General features: G+C 43.5%; 1 protein-coding gene across 1 annotated transcript in view; it reads right to left on the bottom strand.

The window, feature by feature from the left end:
* The window catches only part of LOC138740733 (proteolipid protein DM alpha-like), a 75,736-nt gene that overhangs the window by 35,536 nt on the left and 23,025 nt on the right, over positions 1-17,175 (bottom strand). The window contains exon 2 of the mRNA XM_069893804.1: positions 6,957-7,143. Coding sequence (XP_069749905.1) covers positions 6,957-7,143 — 187 coding nt within the window. The remainder of the gene's footprint in view (positions 1-6,956; positions 7,144-17,175) is intronic.

The following is a 17,175-nucleotide window of genomic DNA, read 5'->3' as shown; positions in this document are numbered from 1 at the left end:
GGAGGGTACTTCTACACTGAAATAAACTGCATAAAAGTTGGGTAAGCCCCAGTGTGTGTGTGTATTCCCAGAGTAAGGGGAAGCACCCAGCTTTGCATTGTTGTATAATAAATGTTCTTTGTTCTCAATTTTTGTCTCAAGCAAATTCTGTGAAGGTACTTCTGTTTCTCACAGGTCGCTGACTCTTCAGCTCCATCTCCACTTGAGTTCAAGATTCCAAATCTTCAGTCAGGCCCATTTTTTCAACTTTTCCAACTTCTTAAACTGTAATTTTTTCGAATGTTGAACTTGTGAGAGATGGGAAAATTGATCTAAAATTATGAACATGGAAAAAACTAAAATTCATCAGTTAATGGCTGTAACCAGTACAAACAGGATGAGCTTGGGAATTAGGATGCAGGAAAGCAGAGTCAGCACGATTAACATAAGAATCTTCTTTGTGACAAGAGCCACCATAAGACTAAGAAAAGGAATGGTAAGGTACAATAGAATGTAGGAAGTTGAGGTAGTCTGGATCAGATAAAGGTCTCCTAGCCCTAGATAGAAGTACCAAGTCCTACATATCTAATTAGCTAACCTTACACAGATTTATACATATTAAATTAGCCAACCCTAGATAGGATGAGTCAACTCTGCATACCAAGAGACTGTAGCCCCGAGAATCAGGAAGGTGTGAATAAGGACAATGACATGATGGGACACCCACAGGATACCCCCTGGTCCTCCAAGTGTACTGAAACTGCACGTAGGCAGGAAGGATTACCTATGCCAAACCCATCCAGGGGGCAGAAGAATGTAAGGGGGAGGGCACTTTGATACTGAAATTGACTGTATAAAAGTTGGGTGAGCCCCAGTATGTGTGTGTATTCCCAGGGTAAGGGGAAGCACCCAACTTTGCATTGTTGTTGTAATAAATGTTCTTTGTTCTCAATTTTTGTCTCGAGCAATTTCTTTAAAGGTACATTAATTTCTAACAAATGGGGGCTCGTCCGGGATCACACTTCCTCCACTGACAGAGTACCCCGACAACGAGAGTAGGTGCACCCCGGCTGATTCAGCTGGACTCACGGGCGACGGGTGGCTGGTCAGTGGAAGAAGCGAGTGATATCCGAGAAGAGGCATTGAGAACAAACGACGGGAGGAAGCGCGCTAGAGCATTGCTACTGGAACTCGGTAAGAGGAATTTTACTTGTTTGTAAGTATGGGAATAATGAGTAGCAAGGAAGAGAGGCCTGGTTCAGGATGTGAACACCAGATAGCTACGTACAGCCTGCTTGGGTTGATGTTATCTGAGTGGGGCACGGGAAAGACCCGTGGGAAAGACAAACTGACAATGGTCAGGTATTGTTGTATTGAATGGGTTAAATGCCCGGTTAAAGGGAGCTCCGTGTACTGGCCAAAGTTCGGATACGAGGATGAATGGATGTGTCAAGCTTTGAACATCTGGCTCTATCAAAACCAGAGAGACAATGTTGAGAGCAGGGAATATGCAGCCTGCTGGCTCAAGGGACCCATTGAACAACTGGTTTTGAATGAGAAAGAATTCAGGGATAAGAGAGAGGAGGAACCTTTTGTCCCTGAATCACAGGGGTGGGATGTGTTACATTCCCTCCCTTCACCTTATGTTCCTCCTATGCCGGCTCCTCCTATCTTTCCTTCCCCTCCTATGACCTACCCTTCTGCACCTTCCCCTCATCCCCCACAGCTAGAGAAAAGAGAAGAGAATAGGAGTGGTATGGTAACTCGCTCACAAAGTGCTCGATTACCATCTCCGTTGACAGGAGAGAGAGATTGTTGTAATTTAGAACAGAGTGAGAACCTACTGGAAGAAAGGGCAGGTAAATGTGCCCTTGACCAGTACGAAGGTAAATGTGCCCTTGACCAGTACGGAGGTACGTAACCTACTGGAAGAAAGGGCAGTGTCAGAAATAATAAGCTAGAAGTTAGCTGGATGAGACCCCTGCGGGAGGTTCCCATGGGAGGGGGTTTCGGTTTTGTAAATGTGACTGAAGTGCATAACTTTAAGAAAGAACTGACCTCCCTGATAGAAGATCCCCAGGGATGTGCCGAACAGTTAGACCAATTTTTGGAACCAAATATGTATGCAATATGGGGGTCTCGACATAGAATCCCCAGCAGGGGAACAATTGGTACTAACAGGTTTTGTTACCAACTCAGCCCCAGACATTAGGAGAAAATTACAAAAGACAGAAAATTGGCATGAGCAGGGAATAACCCAGCTTCTACAGATCACACAAAAAGCATTTGTCCAGACATCTGAGGATAAGCAGAAAGCAAAGGCTAACATTTTGATGCAAGCAGTTAAAGGAATAGTAGATGAGTAACATGAAAAAGGCAGGGACTGTGTGCCAGCTCCTGAATGTTCGGAGAAGCGTCGGGAGTGGGAGAGTAGAGACCAGAGATAATTTCATAAATCACGACTTCCCACTTCAATCACTGACCAATATTGATTAAAATTCATGCTAAAAAATTAAATGTCATAAATGATCGTTTTTCAATACTGTAGAATTAGCGAATTTAACTACCAGTTAATTCCAATTTATGAAATAAATTGTATTCAAATGTGATTTTGCACAGGGAGTACCTGAGAGTTGAGTGATGTTATAACATTTGCAGGGAGAAATGTTTGCGCAAATAGGGTGAGTTCTACACATCTTATTTTAAGTGTATGTAAGATAAAGAAAGGATCTGATGTGTAAAGTGGCTGGATCAGCCAGTTGAAGGGGGAGTGTGCATGTCCCTTTAAGTGCACTGTGGCACTTGAAATTGAGGCTTCAGGCTCTTGTCTTGCAGTTAGAGGTATGGAGCCCTATCAATAGATTTAGTACATTTCTTCTACACATTCAGCAGTCAAGGTCCGTGAGTTTAAAGATCACCCACCTCTGGAGAATAAAGATACCTCTGGGGATTCCTATGGGGATTCCTATAAGTTTAATCATTCATTTCTCTGGTGCATTTTCCTCCGGAGTGAAATTAATGCCTCAGCACAATTTCTCTGTATTGCCACTGTTATTTAATTCATGATAACTTTCCCCCATTCATCAGGTTTATATTTAAATCCGGTAGTGCGGAAGTTACATTGTAAATAATCACGGAGGTAAACCTTGCGCGACTGGATTCAGGTTAATGGAGAAATAAACCTGCGAACTGGTCTATGGTGGTGTGTGAGTACTGCAATAGGTGGAATATGATTTACATTGGTGGCATCGTTCAGAACAATTGGGCGCATAGGAATAATAATAGCATTAATTACTCACAGATCTTGTACCTGATACTATTCACTACGTCCCGGCTTCAGGACTGGGAAATTGGCATGGTACAGAGAAATTGGCATGGCACCAATATTTCTTGATTCACTAATGACTCCACAAGCTCCAGGATTCATGCAGCAAAACTTTAAGTACAATATTATAGAAACTAGCCGGTACTTAAATGATTGTGTGTGCAATCAACATTGGAAAAATATGAAAGGTAATACAGGTGCTCCCCTACTTATGATTTTACGATGACACAATATCATGACTGTCATTTACTTTCATATAATGTGTTAAAAGTCATCACAAGCATCGTTGATTTTTCCAATAAACTTTGATAATTCCTCTACGGTGAATTTTTTGTAGCCTCGTTGGTTAATCACATTTTCGGAAAGCTTACAGGGACTGTTGGGAGAGAGCAGGGTAGCGGGATCCGTATGGGGACTGATACAGCGCTGTGGTTAGAGAGTGGGGCAGCGGGATCAGTATGAGGACTGATACAGTGCTGTCAATGTTAGACAAGGTACGTCTCCAATTAAGATTTTTTTTCAACTTATGCTGGGTCTGCTGGAACGCAACCCTATCGTATTTTGAGGAGCACCTGTGATGTTCTTCTATCTACAGCCAGCTTTAGATAAACTCTTATCATTCTGACAAATCTAGGTCTAAGTCTAATTTTCCTCCAGCCTTTGAGCAAGCGCTTCCATGCTGCATCTTACTGATCACCTCCTCACCAATGAATCAGAAGACCATGGTGTATGGCACTCACTGCACAAGTAGTCTGAAAATGTGTACAAGCCTGTTCAACTTCATTTTACAAAATCAACAATCGGTTCGAAGCTCCCCAATGCTCTCTGTGGAGAGAAAATTGCCAGATTTTTACCCTCTTAATGCCCTTGGTTATGTTTGCCTCTTCTCAAAGATTACATGGCTGCACAGAGGAGCAAGGCTGAAAGTGCCTTGAAGTAGTCTGTTGGCTGCACTTGTGACCTTTAGTCAGAAAATGCATGGGCTCTTGTTTCACTTTGGGTAGTGTAGCGGTTAGTTCAACTATATTACAGTGGCAGTGATGAGTACATCGATGTGAGGGGGTTGGAGGGTTATGGGCAGGGAGTAGGTAGGTTGAACTAGTTGGAGTATCATGTAAATCGGTGCGGACTAGAAGGGCCAATATGGCCTGTTTCCGTACTGTTATTGTTATATGGTTATTATATGGAATATGGTTGTTACAATAGCGATGTTAAATAATCGTCAAATCCATTGCCGTCGGCAGTAACAAAGACATGTCTTATTCCCACTCGGCTATTTTAAAATAAATTCAGTTACAATACAGTTAATATCACTCACCCAATCATTATGGCTAATTGTGTTCTGAAGGCAGAACTAAAGGTTGAATATGTTTCAAGTTCTCTTGCAGGGGCTCTTGTGCTGCAATGTCTGTTATGTACTCACTCTAACAAATTGGAGGGTTGTGCCCCATACAGACAAGCAGCTCCAACTGCATTTTAATAAGGTCTAACATATTCAAAACCCATGCAAATATGGTTTGTGTTTCATTTTACAATTTTTACACTAACACAAAGGAAAGTCAGATTGTTATTCATTTTATTAAAATCTAGTGATTGGTTATATGTAAAAGCATGGTAAGAGGATCAACTAAAACCTGCCTGGGATGGTCCCTACTGTGTACTTTTAATTACAGACACCGCAGTAAGAACAAGAGAGAAAGGCTGGACCCACATTCAAAGAAGCAAACCAGCTTCCGAACCACAACATCACAACACACAGACTCAACCCTCAACCTGGCGTGCAGTTCCTCATCCTTCAGACCTGAAACTTACACTGCGCCGTGACAAAGTGCCGTAATGTTACATTTATTGTTGTATTTTTAACTGTTTATTTTTTTAACTGTTTATTAATTTATTGGGGTATTGTTTGTTAACTGTATATGTCACTTCAGTACTCGCTATGTTTTAAGTCCTCCTGGAATAGGGGCAGCAGAGGTTACAATTGTGCTACTTTATAGTGTAGACAGGGCATAGATTTAGGGCATTTTCAATACGGACCGGGGGAACACAGTAGCGATAGTCAGTTAACAGCCTACATAGTGATTAATCAATGTACATTTCACACACAGGGAGAGACTCACAGGCAAGCTGCAAAACACAATTAAATCAAGAGAAACAATCCCCCCCCAGCTTGGTCTCTTTTCATCACCCCGTGAAGGGGAGCACCAGTTACCAACAACGTGAGCTGCTTGGCACCTCAATATCAGACTCCAGACAGCCTTTGGAGATCGGTGGCCCTAGGGTTTGGGGCTGAAGAGGACATCAGATACTAGCCACAATTCAACGGAACCGCCTGACTACTGCTACTCGTTCGCTGCTGAAGGCAGCGTTTCTCACAGACTTCGTCAGGACAATGCTTACCAAAGTCGGGTGATTAAAAGACACTGCTTCAATGTTTCAACGTGAATCTGCCCATGCCCATGTTCAGACGTGGCAACTTCGGACTGATGTGGGATGGACTAGACTCTTTACTGAGAACTGGAGCCTGATACTCGCAACCCTAATAAGCAGCTGGACTCGCTACTCTGACCTTCATGGTGCTCCCCTACCTAAAGACTTTACACAGGTATTACAATTCGGTTATTGACCAGCTGGGTAAAACAACACCTTACACTTGAAAGATCAGTATTACTGATCTAAAAGAAAAGTGAGGATTGTGAGAGATGGGAAAATTGATCTAAAATTATGAACGTGGAAGAAACTAAAATTCATCAGTTAATGGCTGTAACCAGTACAAACAGGATGAGCTTGGGGATTAGGATGCAGGAAAGCAGAGTCAGCACGATTAACATAAGAATCTTCTTTGTGACAAGAGCCACCATAAGACTAAGAAAAGGAATGGTAAGGTACAATAGAATGTAGGAAGTTGAGGTAGTCTGGATCAGATAAAGGTCTCCTAGCCCTAGATAGAAGTACCAAGTCCTACATATCTAATTAGCTAACCTTACACAGATTTATACATATTAAATTAGCCAACCCTAGATAGGATGAGTCAACTCTGCATACCAAGAGACTGTAGCCCCGAGAATCAGGAAGGTGTGAATAAGGACAATGACATGATGGGACACCCACAGGATACCCCCTGGTCCTCCAAGTGTACTGAAACTGCACGTAGGCAGGAAGGATTACCTATGCCAAACCCATCCAGGGGGCAGAAGAATGTAAGGGGGAGGGCACTTTGATACTGAAATTGACTGTATAAAAGTTGGGTGAGCCCCAGTATGTGTGTGTATTCCCAGGGTAAGGGGAAGCACCCAACTTTGCATTGTTGTTGTAATAAATGTTCTTTGTTCTCAATTTTTGTCTCGAGTAATTCCTTTAAAGGTACATTAATTTCTAACAAACTTGTTTTCTCTTAATCAATTTCTTCTCATATCATATAGTCTTTTCGTAAAGTTTTCAAACATATATTACGTTTTTAAATTCAGGTTCTGAACTTTCAAGCTGAGGAGAGATAGGCTCCTACGTCTTCACCCTATGCCATCTTGCCATGCCCCCACTCTCACTTTGATCCCCTCCTTTTTAAAAAAATGGATTTCGCTTTGCTCCTGGAGCTCTCCCTCCCTCCCTTGCTCCGGGGGTGAGGCAGTGGGAACAAGGCTGAGCTACTCACAGAGTCGCCAGGAGAGCATAGTCCACAAAATGTTGAGAGAAGTGCTGGCCGATTAGCTTCTCAGTCCCAGTCAGGGCCTCGTGACCACAGCCACAGAACACGGCCACACCTACAAAGCACAGGATGGTGGCGATGAGGGACGCGTAGGGGGCCCCCCTGAGACAGCGTGCACAACACTGCGAGCAACCTGCAAGGGAGGCCAGCACAGTCATCATCACACAGTGTGGGACAGGCTCTTCAGCCCGACCAATCAAAATGTCCCCCCCCCACACTAGTCTCACCTTGGCCCACATCCCTCTATACTTATCCTATCCATGAATCCATCGAAATGTTTCCTAAATGTTGCAAGCATACCTGACTCACCACCTCCTCCCTCCATGCCTCACCTCTTCCTCCCTCCATACCTCACCACCTCCCCCTCCATGCCTAATCTCCTCCTCCCTCCATACCTCACCACCTCCTCCCTCCACCTCACCACCTCCACCTTGCATGCCTCACCTCCTCCTCCCTCCATGTCCCACCATCACCTCCCTCCATTCCTCACCACCTCCCCCTCCATGCTTCATCATCTCCTCCCTCCATGCCTCACCTCCTTCTCCCTCCATGCCTCGCCTCATGCCACAGCCCGATCCATACACCCACCTAAGGTCAGTGGTACGATATTTTACCGAGTGGTGGGTGTCTGGAAGCCATTGCTAGGGTTTGTAATGGGGGTTTGTACAATGGGGACATTAAAAAATAAGCGCTTGGATGGATGAAAGAAAAACCATAACTTTGGCTGTGAGCTAGAATGGGTTTAGATTGTTGTAGAGTAGCTTTGCAGAGGTCAGTATATCATCATGGGCTGAATGGCCTCTGCTGTGCTGTAACATTCCATGTTCCTGTTAAATCTCTCCTGTTGGCCTGTGCTCTTCACCCTTCCTCAGTGGTTCTCAACCTTTTTCTTTCCACTCACATCCCACTTTAAATATTCCCTATGCCATCGGTGTTCTGTGATTAGTAAAGGATTGCTTAAGGTGGGATGTGGGTGGGAAGAAAAAGTTTGAAAACCATTGTTTTAATCGTCTTTTATTGACTCATTATGTGCACTGTTTCATAACTCCAAAGGAAATGGACCAATGACAATTTTTCTCAAGCTAAATGTTTCAGTAACAATTCTCAACTTTACCTTCCCACTCGCAGCTCACCTTAAGCAATCCCATGCTAATCATAGAGCACAGATGGCATACCTCACCTCATCCCCTCTCCCTTGCCTGCCTGCCTGTTCTTCCTTGTAGCTGACAAAAGGTCCAGGCCAAAACATTAGTTGTCCTTTATTTCCAATAGATGTTGCATGATTTGCTGAGTTCTCCAGCATGTTTGTGTCTTGAAAACCTCTCCCCCCAACCCCTTCACCTAAAATCTCTGACTTCTCATTACTGATTCCCTACTCTGTGTGAAAGGCTTGGTTTGGAAAATGGAGGTGATGCTTGGAACGAAGGTTCTGCCAACCCACCCGTATTGGTTCCATCCTCCACACACACCTTCCCACCCCCCACCATATCAACCACAGCATATGCTGGATCACAGGAACTAGCACTTCCCCTTAACCATCTTGCCCCACACCCCAAACTAAGGCAAATGACCATGAGGACCATGAGGACAGTCTGTTCTCATCAAGAGCCCTGTCTGACACCCACTGCACCTTCCAACGAGGGACCCCATTCTCAGCATTAGAGTGGGAACTCAGGGGATTGACAACATTGAGTGGATACACTTTTTCCATTACTGCAGGCTCTGAGGAGTCAAACATCCAGCATTGATCCCATCACCCCAGGTGTGAACCTGCCAGCATTCATTGCATCACTCCTATTGTGAACATCATCACCTCTCATTCATCTTTCTCATGCAACTTCTCATCAGGGGTCTTCCGATTTCACAGCTAAAGAGAGCACAACACTGTAAGCCGTGCTCTTGGTGAGATCTTACATTCCTTCAAATACAGGAAGACTCTGAACTCAACCTATCCATTTGTAACAATTCATCAGTTGCTGTCTCTGAACACCATCATTGACATTTTTAAAGGAATATTTTCTCCTTTCACACTGTTCCAGAGCCTAAATATGTGTCATTTGATAATTGCTTCAGTTTTGCAGATTTAACCAGTCATAAGCAAAAAAAAAGTGGAGGATTTTGAAATTTTATTTTCTTTCCCAGAAGAAATGACATTTTACTCTGATGATATTTCAGAAATACAGCACCCTCTGCTGGCTGCTACCACGCATTGCTGAGTGTGTAATGCAGCCCTGTACAGGAGCAAAGATAGGCAATGCAAGTTGGGGGAATGGTCAGTGCCTCACATTTTGGGAAACTTTACTGTCATTAACATTTTAGTTTCAAGGCTAAATTTTTTAAAAAGCAAAAGTTCCATCTATGGGCAGAAGTTATTTTTGAACTAATAATAAATACTCAGCCTTCCCAAACAAGGAAAGAACCCACACTGAACAAAAATAGACAGTGGCTGATCTAAGCCTTGATAATGCCCTGGAAAATACAGATCATTTCCTATATCTTGGCAGCCACTTCTGGACAGAGACAGAGAGGAAACTTACCACTGCCTTCTTCGCACAGCCAGGCTCTTTGGAGTGTTTAGGTATCTGGATGTTCCAGTATCTCCCACCCAGCAAAGAACTCAGTCCTCATACCTCAGGGTCTCCTGCCTCCTGAGTGGCTTGAGGCCAAAACTACTTACAGTGGACAAGGTACTGAGTTGAACAACAAAACTTGGAGATGCTGGGGTCAGGTGCAATACACAAACATGCTGGAGACACCCAGAGGTCTTGGAGGTAACCAAAGGGTGGCTAAATCCCCAGGGCCTGACAAGATATTTCATCAGACCTTGAGGGAGGCTAGTGTAGAAATTACAGCGGCCCTGGCTTCAATATTTTAAATGTTCTTGGCCACGGATGTTATGACGAAGGATTGAAGGGTAGCTCACATTGTTCCATTGTTTAAAAAAAGTTCCAACAGTAACCCTGGAAATTATAGACCAGTGAACCTGACAACAGTAGTAGGTTAAGTCAGAGGAAGGTGTCCTTAGGGATCAGGTATACAAGTATTTGGATAGCCAGGGACTGATTTGGGATAGTCAACATGGCTTTGTACGTGATATATCATGTTTAACCAATCTTATAGAGATTTTTGAGGAGGTTACCCAGAAAGTTGATGAAGGAAAGGCTGTGGATGTTGTCTACATTGACTTTAATAAGGCCTTTGACAAGGTCCCACATGGGAGGTTAATCAGGAAGGTTCAGACGCAAGGTATTCATAGTGAACTGGATTCAGCAATGGCTGGACAGAAGAAGCCAGAGAGTAGTGGTGGATGATTGCTTCTCAGACTGGAGACCTCTGGTTTGTTTCAGGGATCGCTGCTGGGACCATTGTTGTTTGTCATCTATATTAATGATCTGGATGATAATGTGGTAAATTGGATCAGCAAGTTTACAGATTATGCAAAGAATGGAGGTGTTGTGGACAGTGAAGAGGTTTTCAAAACTTGCAGAGGGATCTGGACCAGCTGGAAAATGAGCTGAAAAATGACAGATGGAATTTAATACAGATAAGAGTGTGGCATTTTGGAAGGACAAACCATAGACTGTAAATGGTAGAGCATTGAGGAGTGCGGTAGAAAAGAGGGATCTTGGAATACAGATTCATAATTCCCTGAAAAGAGAGCTTTTGACATATAGGCCTTCATAAATCAAAGTATTGAGTACAGGAGATGGGATGTTATGGTGAAGTTCTATAAGACATTGGTGAGGCCAAATTTGGAGTATTGTGTGCAGTTTTGGTCACTTAACTACAGGAAAGACATCAATAAGATTGAGAGAGGGCAGAGAAGATTTACTAGGATGTCCCCTGGACTCCAGAAACTGAGTAACAGGGAAAAGGTTAAACAGGTTAGGACTTATTCCCTGGAGCATAGAAGAATGAAGGGAGATTTGATAGAGGTATTTAAAATTGTAGGGGGTCAAGATAGGCTTTTTCCACTGAGGGTACGTGAGATACAAACCAGAGGACATGGGTCTAAATGTGAAAGGGGAAAGGTTTAGAAGGAACATTGGGGAAATTTCTTCACAAAGAAGCTGAAGTGGTCAATGCGTGCTCACTTTTCATTTTTAAGAAGTATTTTGACAGGTACGTGGATTGGAGGAATATGGAGAGCTATGGTCAGGGTACAGCTCAGTGAAACTAGGGAGAATAATTATTTGGCACAGACTAGAAGGGCCAAAGGGTTTGTTTCTCCACCTAGTTGTTCTCTGGCCCTCCAGCTCCCTAATCCTCGCCCCTATAACTTCTCCGCTTTTTCTTCTACCTTCGCATAAATACACCCATGAACTCTTGCATGTTAGATTGTGCTCTTCCCCCAGCACTTTCATTCCTCCCCAAACCCCATCTTTTTATTCAGACACCTGCCTGATTTTGCTTACAATACCACAGGATACAGGAGCAGAAATAGACATTGAGCCCATCGAGTCTGCCCCACTATTTAATCATGAGCTGATCCATTTTCCCACTCAACCCCACTGACCCACCTTCTCCCCAAAACCTTTGATGCTCTGGCTAATCAAGAGCTGCCAATGACCTGGCACTTTACAACTGCCTGTGGCAACAAATTCCACAGATTTGCCAACTACCAACTAAATACATTTCTCCGCATCTTTGTTCTAAGCGGACACCCTTCAATCCTGAAGTTGTGCCCTCTTGTCCTAGACTCTCCCACCATGAGAAACAACCTTTCAATATCTACTCTGTCCATATATTTCAAAGTTAAAAATGTTTCAATGAGATCCCCCTTCATTCTCCTAAATTCCGATGAAGACAGGCCTGTCAAACACTGCTCATTTGATAACCTTTTCATTCCTTGATCATCTGTGAAAACTTCCTCTGAACCCTCTCCAATGTCAGCACATCCTTTCTTAAATGATAAGCCAAAAATTGTTCACAATACTCCACGTGATGCCTCACAAGTGCCTTATAGAACCTTAACATCACATTCCTGCTCTTACATTCTATTCCCCTTGAAATGAATCCATTACATTTACCTCCTTCACCACTGACTCAACCTGCAAGTTCCCCTGCACGAGGACTCCCAGATCCCCTTGTATCTGGGGATTTTCAATTTCTCCCCATTTAGAAACTAGTCTGCCTGTTTACTTTCTCTACCGAAGTGCATGAGCATCCATTTTCCAACATTATATTTCATTTGCCACTCCAGTCTCCTCATTTCCCCAGCATCATTTTCTATTGCTCCTACATCTCCTATGCAGATATAGTAGTTGAAGAAGCTTTTTGTATCCTCTTAGATATTATTTGTGAGCCTTCTTTCATACTTCATCTTTTCCCTCCTGAGTTTTTTCATTGCCTTCTGCAAGTTTTTAAAAACTTCCCAATCCTCCATCTTCCCACTCATTTTTCTTCCCCTCTCTGCCCTCTCTTTTGCTTTCACATTGGCTTTGACTTCCCTCATCAACCACAGATGTGACATTTTTGCATTCAAATATTTCCTCTTTTTTGGTCTGTATTTATCTTCCTCATTTCTTGCAGAAACTCCATCCATTGCTGCTCTGACATCTTTCCCAGTACAGCCTCCTTCCAATCCACTTTGGCCAGTTCCTCTCTCTTGCTGCGGTAATTCCCTTTATTCCACTACACATCAGACTTTGAAAAACACACAAATTGAAGGTCAATTTTAATCAACTTAGAGAAAAATTTGGAATACCATTTAATTCTTTATTTGTATATAATCAAGTTTGAGCTTTGATAAGAGTTAATTATGGAAAGGAAATTAAATTACCTGAATTAACAAAGTTTGAGTTTTTGATTTCTCATACATTAAAAAAGGGTATTATTTCTGATGTGTTATTATAAGATAATATGAATAAACAAAATTTAGATAAATCTAGAAATAAATGGGAAGGTAATTTATCTTATATACCTCAGGAGGATTGGGAGGTTATGTGTCATGATGGGGTGACTAAATTACTTGATGTAAAATATAGTTTGGTTAATTTTAATTTTTTACATCAATTGTATTTGACCCCTGAGAAATTGAAAAAATATGGATTTAATAATTCGGATTTATGTTTTAGATATGGACTACATACTGGAACATTTTTACATGCAGTTTGGTCTTGTGATAAATAGGGAAAAATTTAGAGTATTTTTTGAAAAATTATTTAAGATTAAATTGCCGTTAGACCCAGAATTTTTTTTGTTGGGTTATATTGTATTGCTGATTGGTTGGGGTTGGATAACTTTCAGATAGGTTTTGTTCATTTAGCAATGGCAGTGGCATGGAAATGTATCGCAATTACTTGGAAAGATAATGTAGAAGTTAATGTAGCTCATTGGCATAATGAATTGAGATCTTATATTTATATGGAAAAAATAATTTGCATGATAATTATTCTTTTTTGCTCAGATGTGGTCACCTTACTTTCAATGTATGGGTTTAGAAATATCTTGAAATATTGTACAGTTTAAGTTTTTAAGTTTGTAATTATTTGATATGTTTTTTTTACAGCTGAAGGAGGGAGGGAAGAGGGGTGGGTTTTTAGTGTTTTTGTTTTAACTTTTATGTATTATTTCTAATGTATGGGTTTAGAAATATCTTGAAATATTGTACAGTTTGTTTTTAAGTTTGTAATTATTTGATATTTTTTTTTTACAGCTGAAGGAGGGAGGGAAGAGGGGTGGGTTTTTAGTGTTTTTGTTTTAACTTTTATGTATTATTTCTAATGTATGGGTTTAGAAATATCTTGAAATATTGTACAGTTTGTTTTTAAGTTTGTAATTATTTGATATGTTTTTTTTTACAGCTGAAGGAGGGAGGGAAGAGGGGTGGGTTTTTAGTGTTTTTGTTTTAACTTTTATGTATTATTTCTATGTAATTTGAAAATCTTAAATAAAGCCTCCTCTGTCTGCGCCTTTCAACGTCTACTTTGTCTGCACCTTTCAACATTCAAAATGGTTCCATGAGATCCCCCCTCATTCTCCCAAATTTCAACAAATTTAACTTTCTCCCCTCCCCACCCCGTTCGACTTTGGAGAAAACTCACACAACTACAGGGAGAATGTGCAAACTCCACACAAACAGCCCCCGAGGTCAGGATGGAAACAGGAACCCTGGACCTGCGAGGCAGGGGCTCGACCCACTGCACCATAGTGCTGTCCCATGGAAGAAGCAAGCAACATCCAAAGGTTCAACGTCTGCCAGAAAAACATGCCTGATTCCTGAGAAATGACTGCCCCTCCATCATATCCCCCGCGTAGTGACTCCCCCCATTAGATTCCCTAGTGACCCTCCCTCCCCCCGAATAGAAACAATGTGCAGTTCTGGTCACCTCACAAGATGAAGGATGTGGTTACACTGGAGAGGGTACATAGGCGATTCACCAGAATGCAGTCTGCATTGGAGGACAATTATCATGGGGGAGAGCTTGGATCAACTGGGCTTGTGTTGGAGTGAAAGAGGCTGAGAGGTGACTTGAAATTATGAGGTGTGAAGTCCGACATGTTTCAGAGGAACCAAGGCAACATGCAAGAGATAAAAGTCTGAATGTGGGAAAAAGGGTTGAGGGCTGGTGAGTAAAATGGTCAGCAGAGACCAGTTTCAATCCTCGACAGGCCTGCGGGTCTAACCACATGACTGTCAGCAGGGGGAGCCTGCGGGCTGCTGTAGAAGGATGCACTAACTCCTTATAGTCAGCAACGCACATATAGGCTAGTCAAACACAAAGTAGTCCTGTCCTCCATCCCACAAACCCAGGAGAAGATCGGCACTGCAGGGTAGCTTCTGGTCATGGGTTATCGGCCCCCTCAGGACTCAGTGTGCAAGGAATTTAAAACAGTTTGGATAGAGATTAACAGGAGCCAGAAATGCCAACTTAAACACCACTTCACCACACAGAGCAGTGTTTGCATTTACATGGTGCCTCTCCTAACCCTGGGATAGCCCCATGCTCCTCACAGTCCTGGGGAAGTGTGGACACTGTTGGCATGTTGCTGGTCACGGTGGTCATGTATGGTCATTTAAATGACACGGATTCAAAGAGTCTGAAAGGGGTAATGATGGTGGTTTTAGGGATGTCATCGGGATGGATTGGGATGTGGTGATAGCCCCTGATGAGGTCAACTTTTACAAGTGCCCCTTATATGTTGGTGGTAAAGTCTTGGATGCGAGACACTGGGCACATGTTGGATGTGGTGGCCTCATTAATGTGGTGATAGTCACCACATGGCCTCCATCCTCCTGCTGTCTTCAATACCCAAGGGCTGTCGGAATGCCGCACTGTTCCCAGCTCTTCCATTTTTTAAACCCCCTTGGTGAGGGTAAGCTTCTCGGGGGGGAAGGCGGCACAGCCTGGCATGGAGTAGGGGGCCCTTGGTGAGGATCTGGTGCCTTTACCCATGCTTCGGTTCAGCAGAGGAAAACTATGCTGCTTCGATCAAAGGAACTCCGCTAAGATTCTCGTGAATGCACTGTCAGACAGAGTAACAGAGTCGAGGTGGGGGCGGGGGGGGGGAGGGCAGGGCGTTGTTTGAAAAGCCCTGGCATGCACTAATCGCTGCCCTTTAAGGTCCACTAAGCAGGAAGTGGGCTCACAGGAAGTCTGCTCCCAGGAGCAGTTGTGCCACAGCAGCAATTGTGCCAGAACAGGTGCCAAACATTCGTATGGTGGTGCTGTTCGCTGCCCTCAGTACCGGGCCCGGTTTGCCATTCCAGGTGTCGTAGGCCGAGGTGGAGGGGAGGACACTTATTTCAGCGCCGGTGTCAATGAGGAAGCACGTTCCACACATGGAGGAGGCTGTCACATTGGCCAACTGCTGCAGCCATTAATGGCAGTTGGCCATGGTGTTTCCCTGGAAAGCACAGGGTGGGCAGCATCAACAGACCCCACACCCCATCGTTGGTGATAGTAGCAATACTGTTCAGTCAGGGAGGGGTCCACTTGCCTCTGTGTTTGCTGTGGTCTTGCTGCTGGCTGTGTATGGGGCCTAGCAATCTGCTCCAATGAGGTGCCATTTTCTTTCTTCACTCTCCAAAGCACGTCCGATTGTTTGGGATCTCATGGAACGATCATGCGACTTTCCTGGGGTCGCTGAAGTCCTCATCGGCGAGCAAGAGTTGGATATCCTCAGGCACCTGCTCCAGGAAAATCTGCTCAAAGAGCAGGCAAGGCCTGTTAACCTCAACAAAAGCAAGCTTTTCCCTCATGAGGGCAAAACCGCCCATACGCCACAATCGGGCGGCATGATCGTTCCATGAGAGCCCAAACAATCGGATTAATAGCTCCTTGAGGGCATCGTATTGGTCTTGCTCCAGAGGCTGCTGCAGGAAGTCAACGACCCTTGCTGCCATGTCTTGGTCGAGCGAGCTCACCACATAGTAATAACATGTTGTCAGTGGTGATTGACACCCAGAACATTGGCAACTTCAACGAAACTGCATGAAGAGCCACTTGATCCGATGTCTTCGGGTCCAACTGGTAGTTGGACCTGCTGGGGACACGAATGTAATGTGGGAAGAATGGCACACACCCAAGAAGTAAAAGTTGAAGACTAGTTTATTGCACTGGCAGCTCTGCTTATATTCTCTGCCCGCTGCCAACGAAAGGAGTGACATCACAGCAGTGCCATCCTCGGATTGTCAGCATTCCCACCATTGCTCATTGTTTCCCGTTGTGCGTGTGGTTACCTGGGATGAAGGTCATTGGCCCCACAGGGTCTGCGCATTTGTCAGCCATCTTGGGTACTGGGTTGTGTCCCAGTTAGTGGGCCGCTATACCTCCATCAAAGAGGGAGGTTACAAACTTCAATTGGGTTGCCCAAAAGTATTTTTTGAAATCTAGGAGCATTAATCCTCCCAATTCATGTACTAGGTTATTCCTTGAAGAAGGGCTCAAGCCCGAAACGTCGGCAATATATCTTCATCTCCTATGGACACTGAAAAGACCGGCTGAGTTCCTCCAGCATTTCAGTGTGTTTACTACAATCACAGAGTCACAGACTTCCATGTTTCACTAGATTACTGTGAATATTTATCGTCTTTTGTGTTTATTGCCTTTTTAAATTAAATTTAGTTTACGATTATTGTTCTTTTAACAGCTGCAGCAAGTAAAAATGTCAGTGCATCTGTTGTACACTGTGTATGACAATAAGTGAGAACAATTATCAA

Source organism: Narcine bancroftii, chromosome 8 (genome assembly GCF_036971445.1).
Source record: "Narcine bancroftii isolate sNarBan1 chromosome 8, sNarBan1.hap1, whole genome shotgun sequence".
Classification (NCBI taxonomy): Eukaryota; Metazoa; Chordata; class Chondrichthyes; order Torpediniformes; family Narcinidae; genus Narcine; species Narcine bancroftii.
The sequence above is the reverse complement of the archived record's forward strand: the minus strand, read 5'-3'. Positions and strand labels throughout refer to the sequence as shown.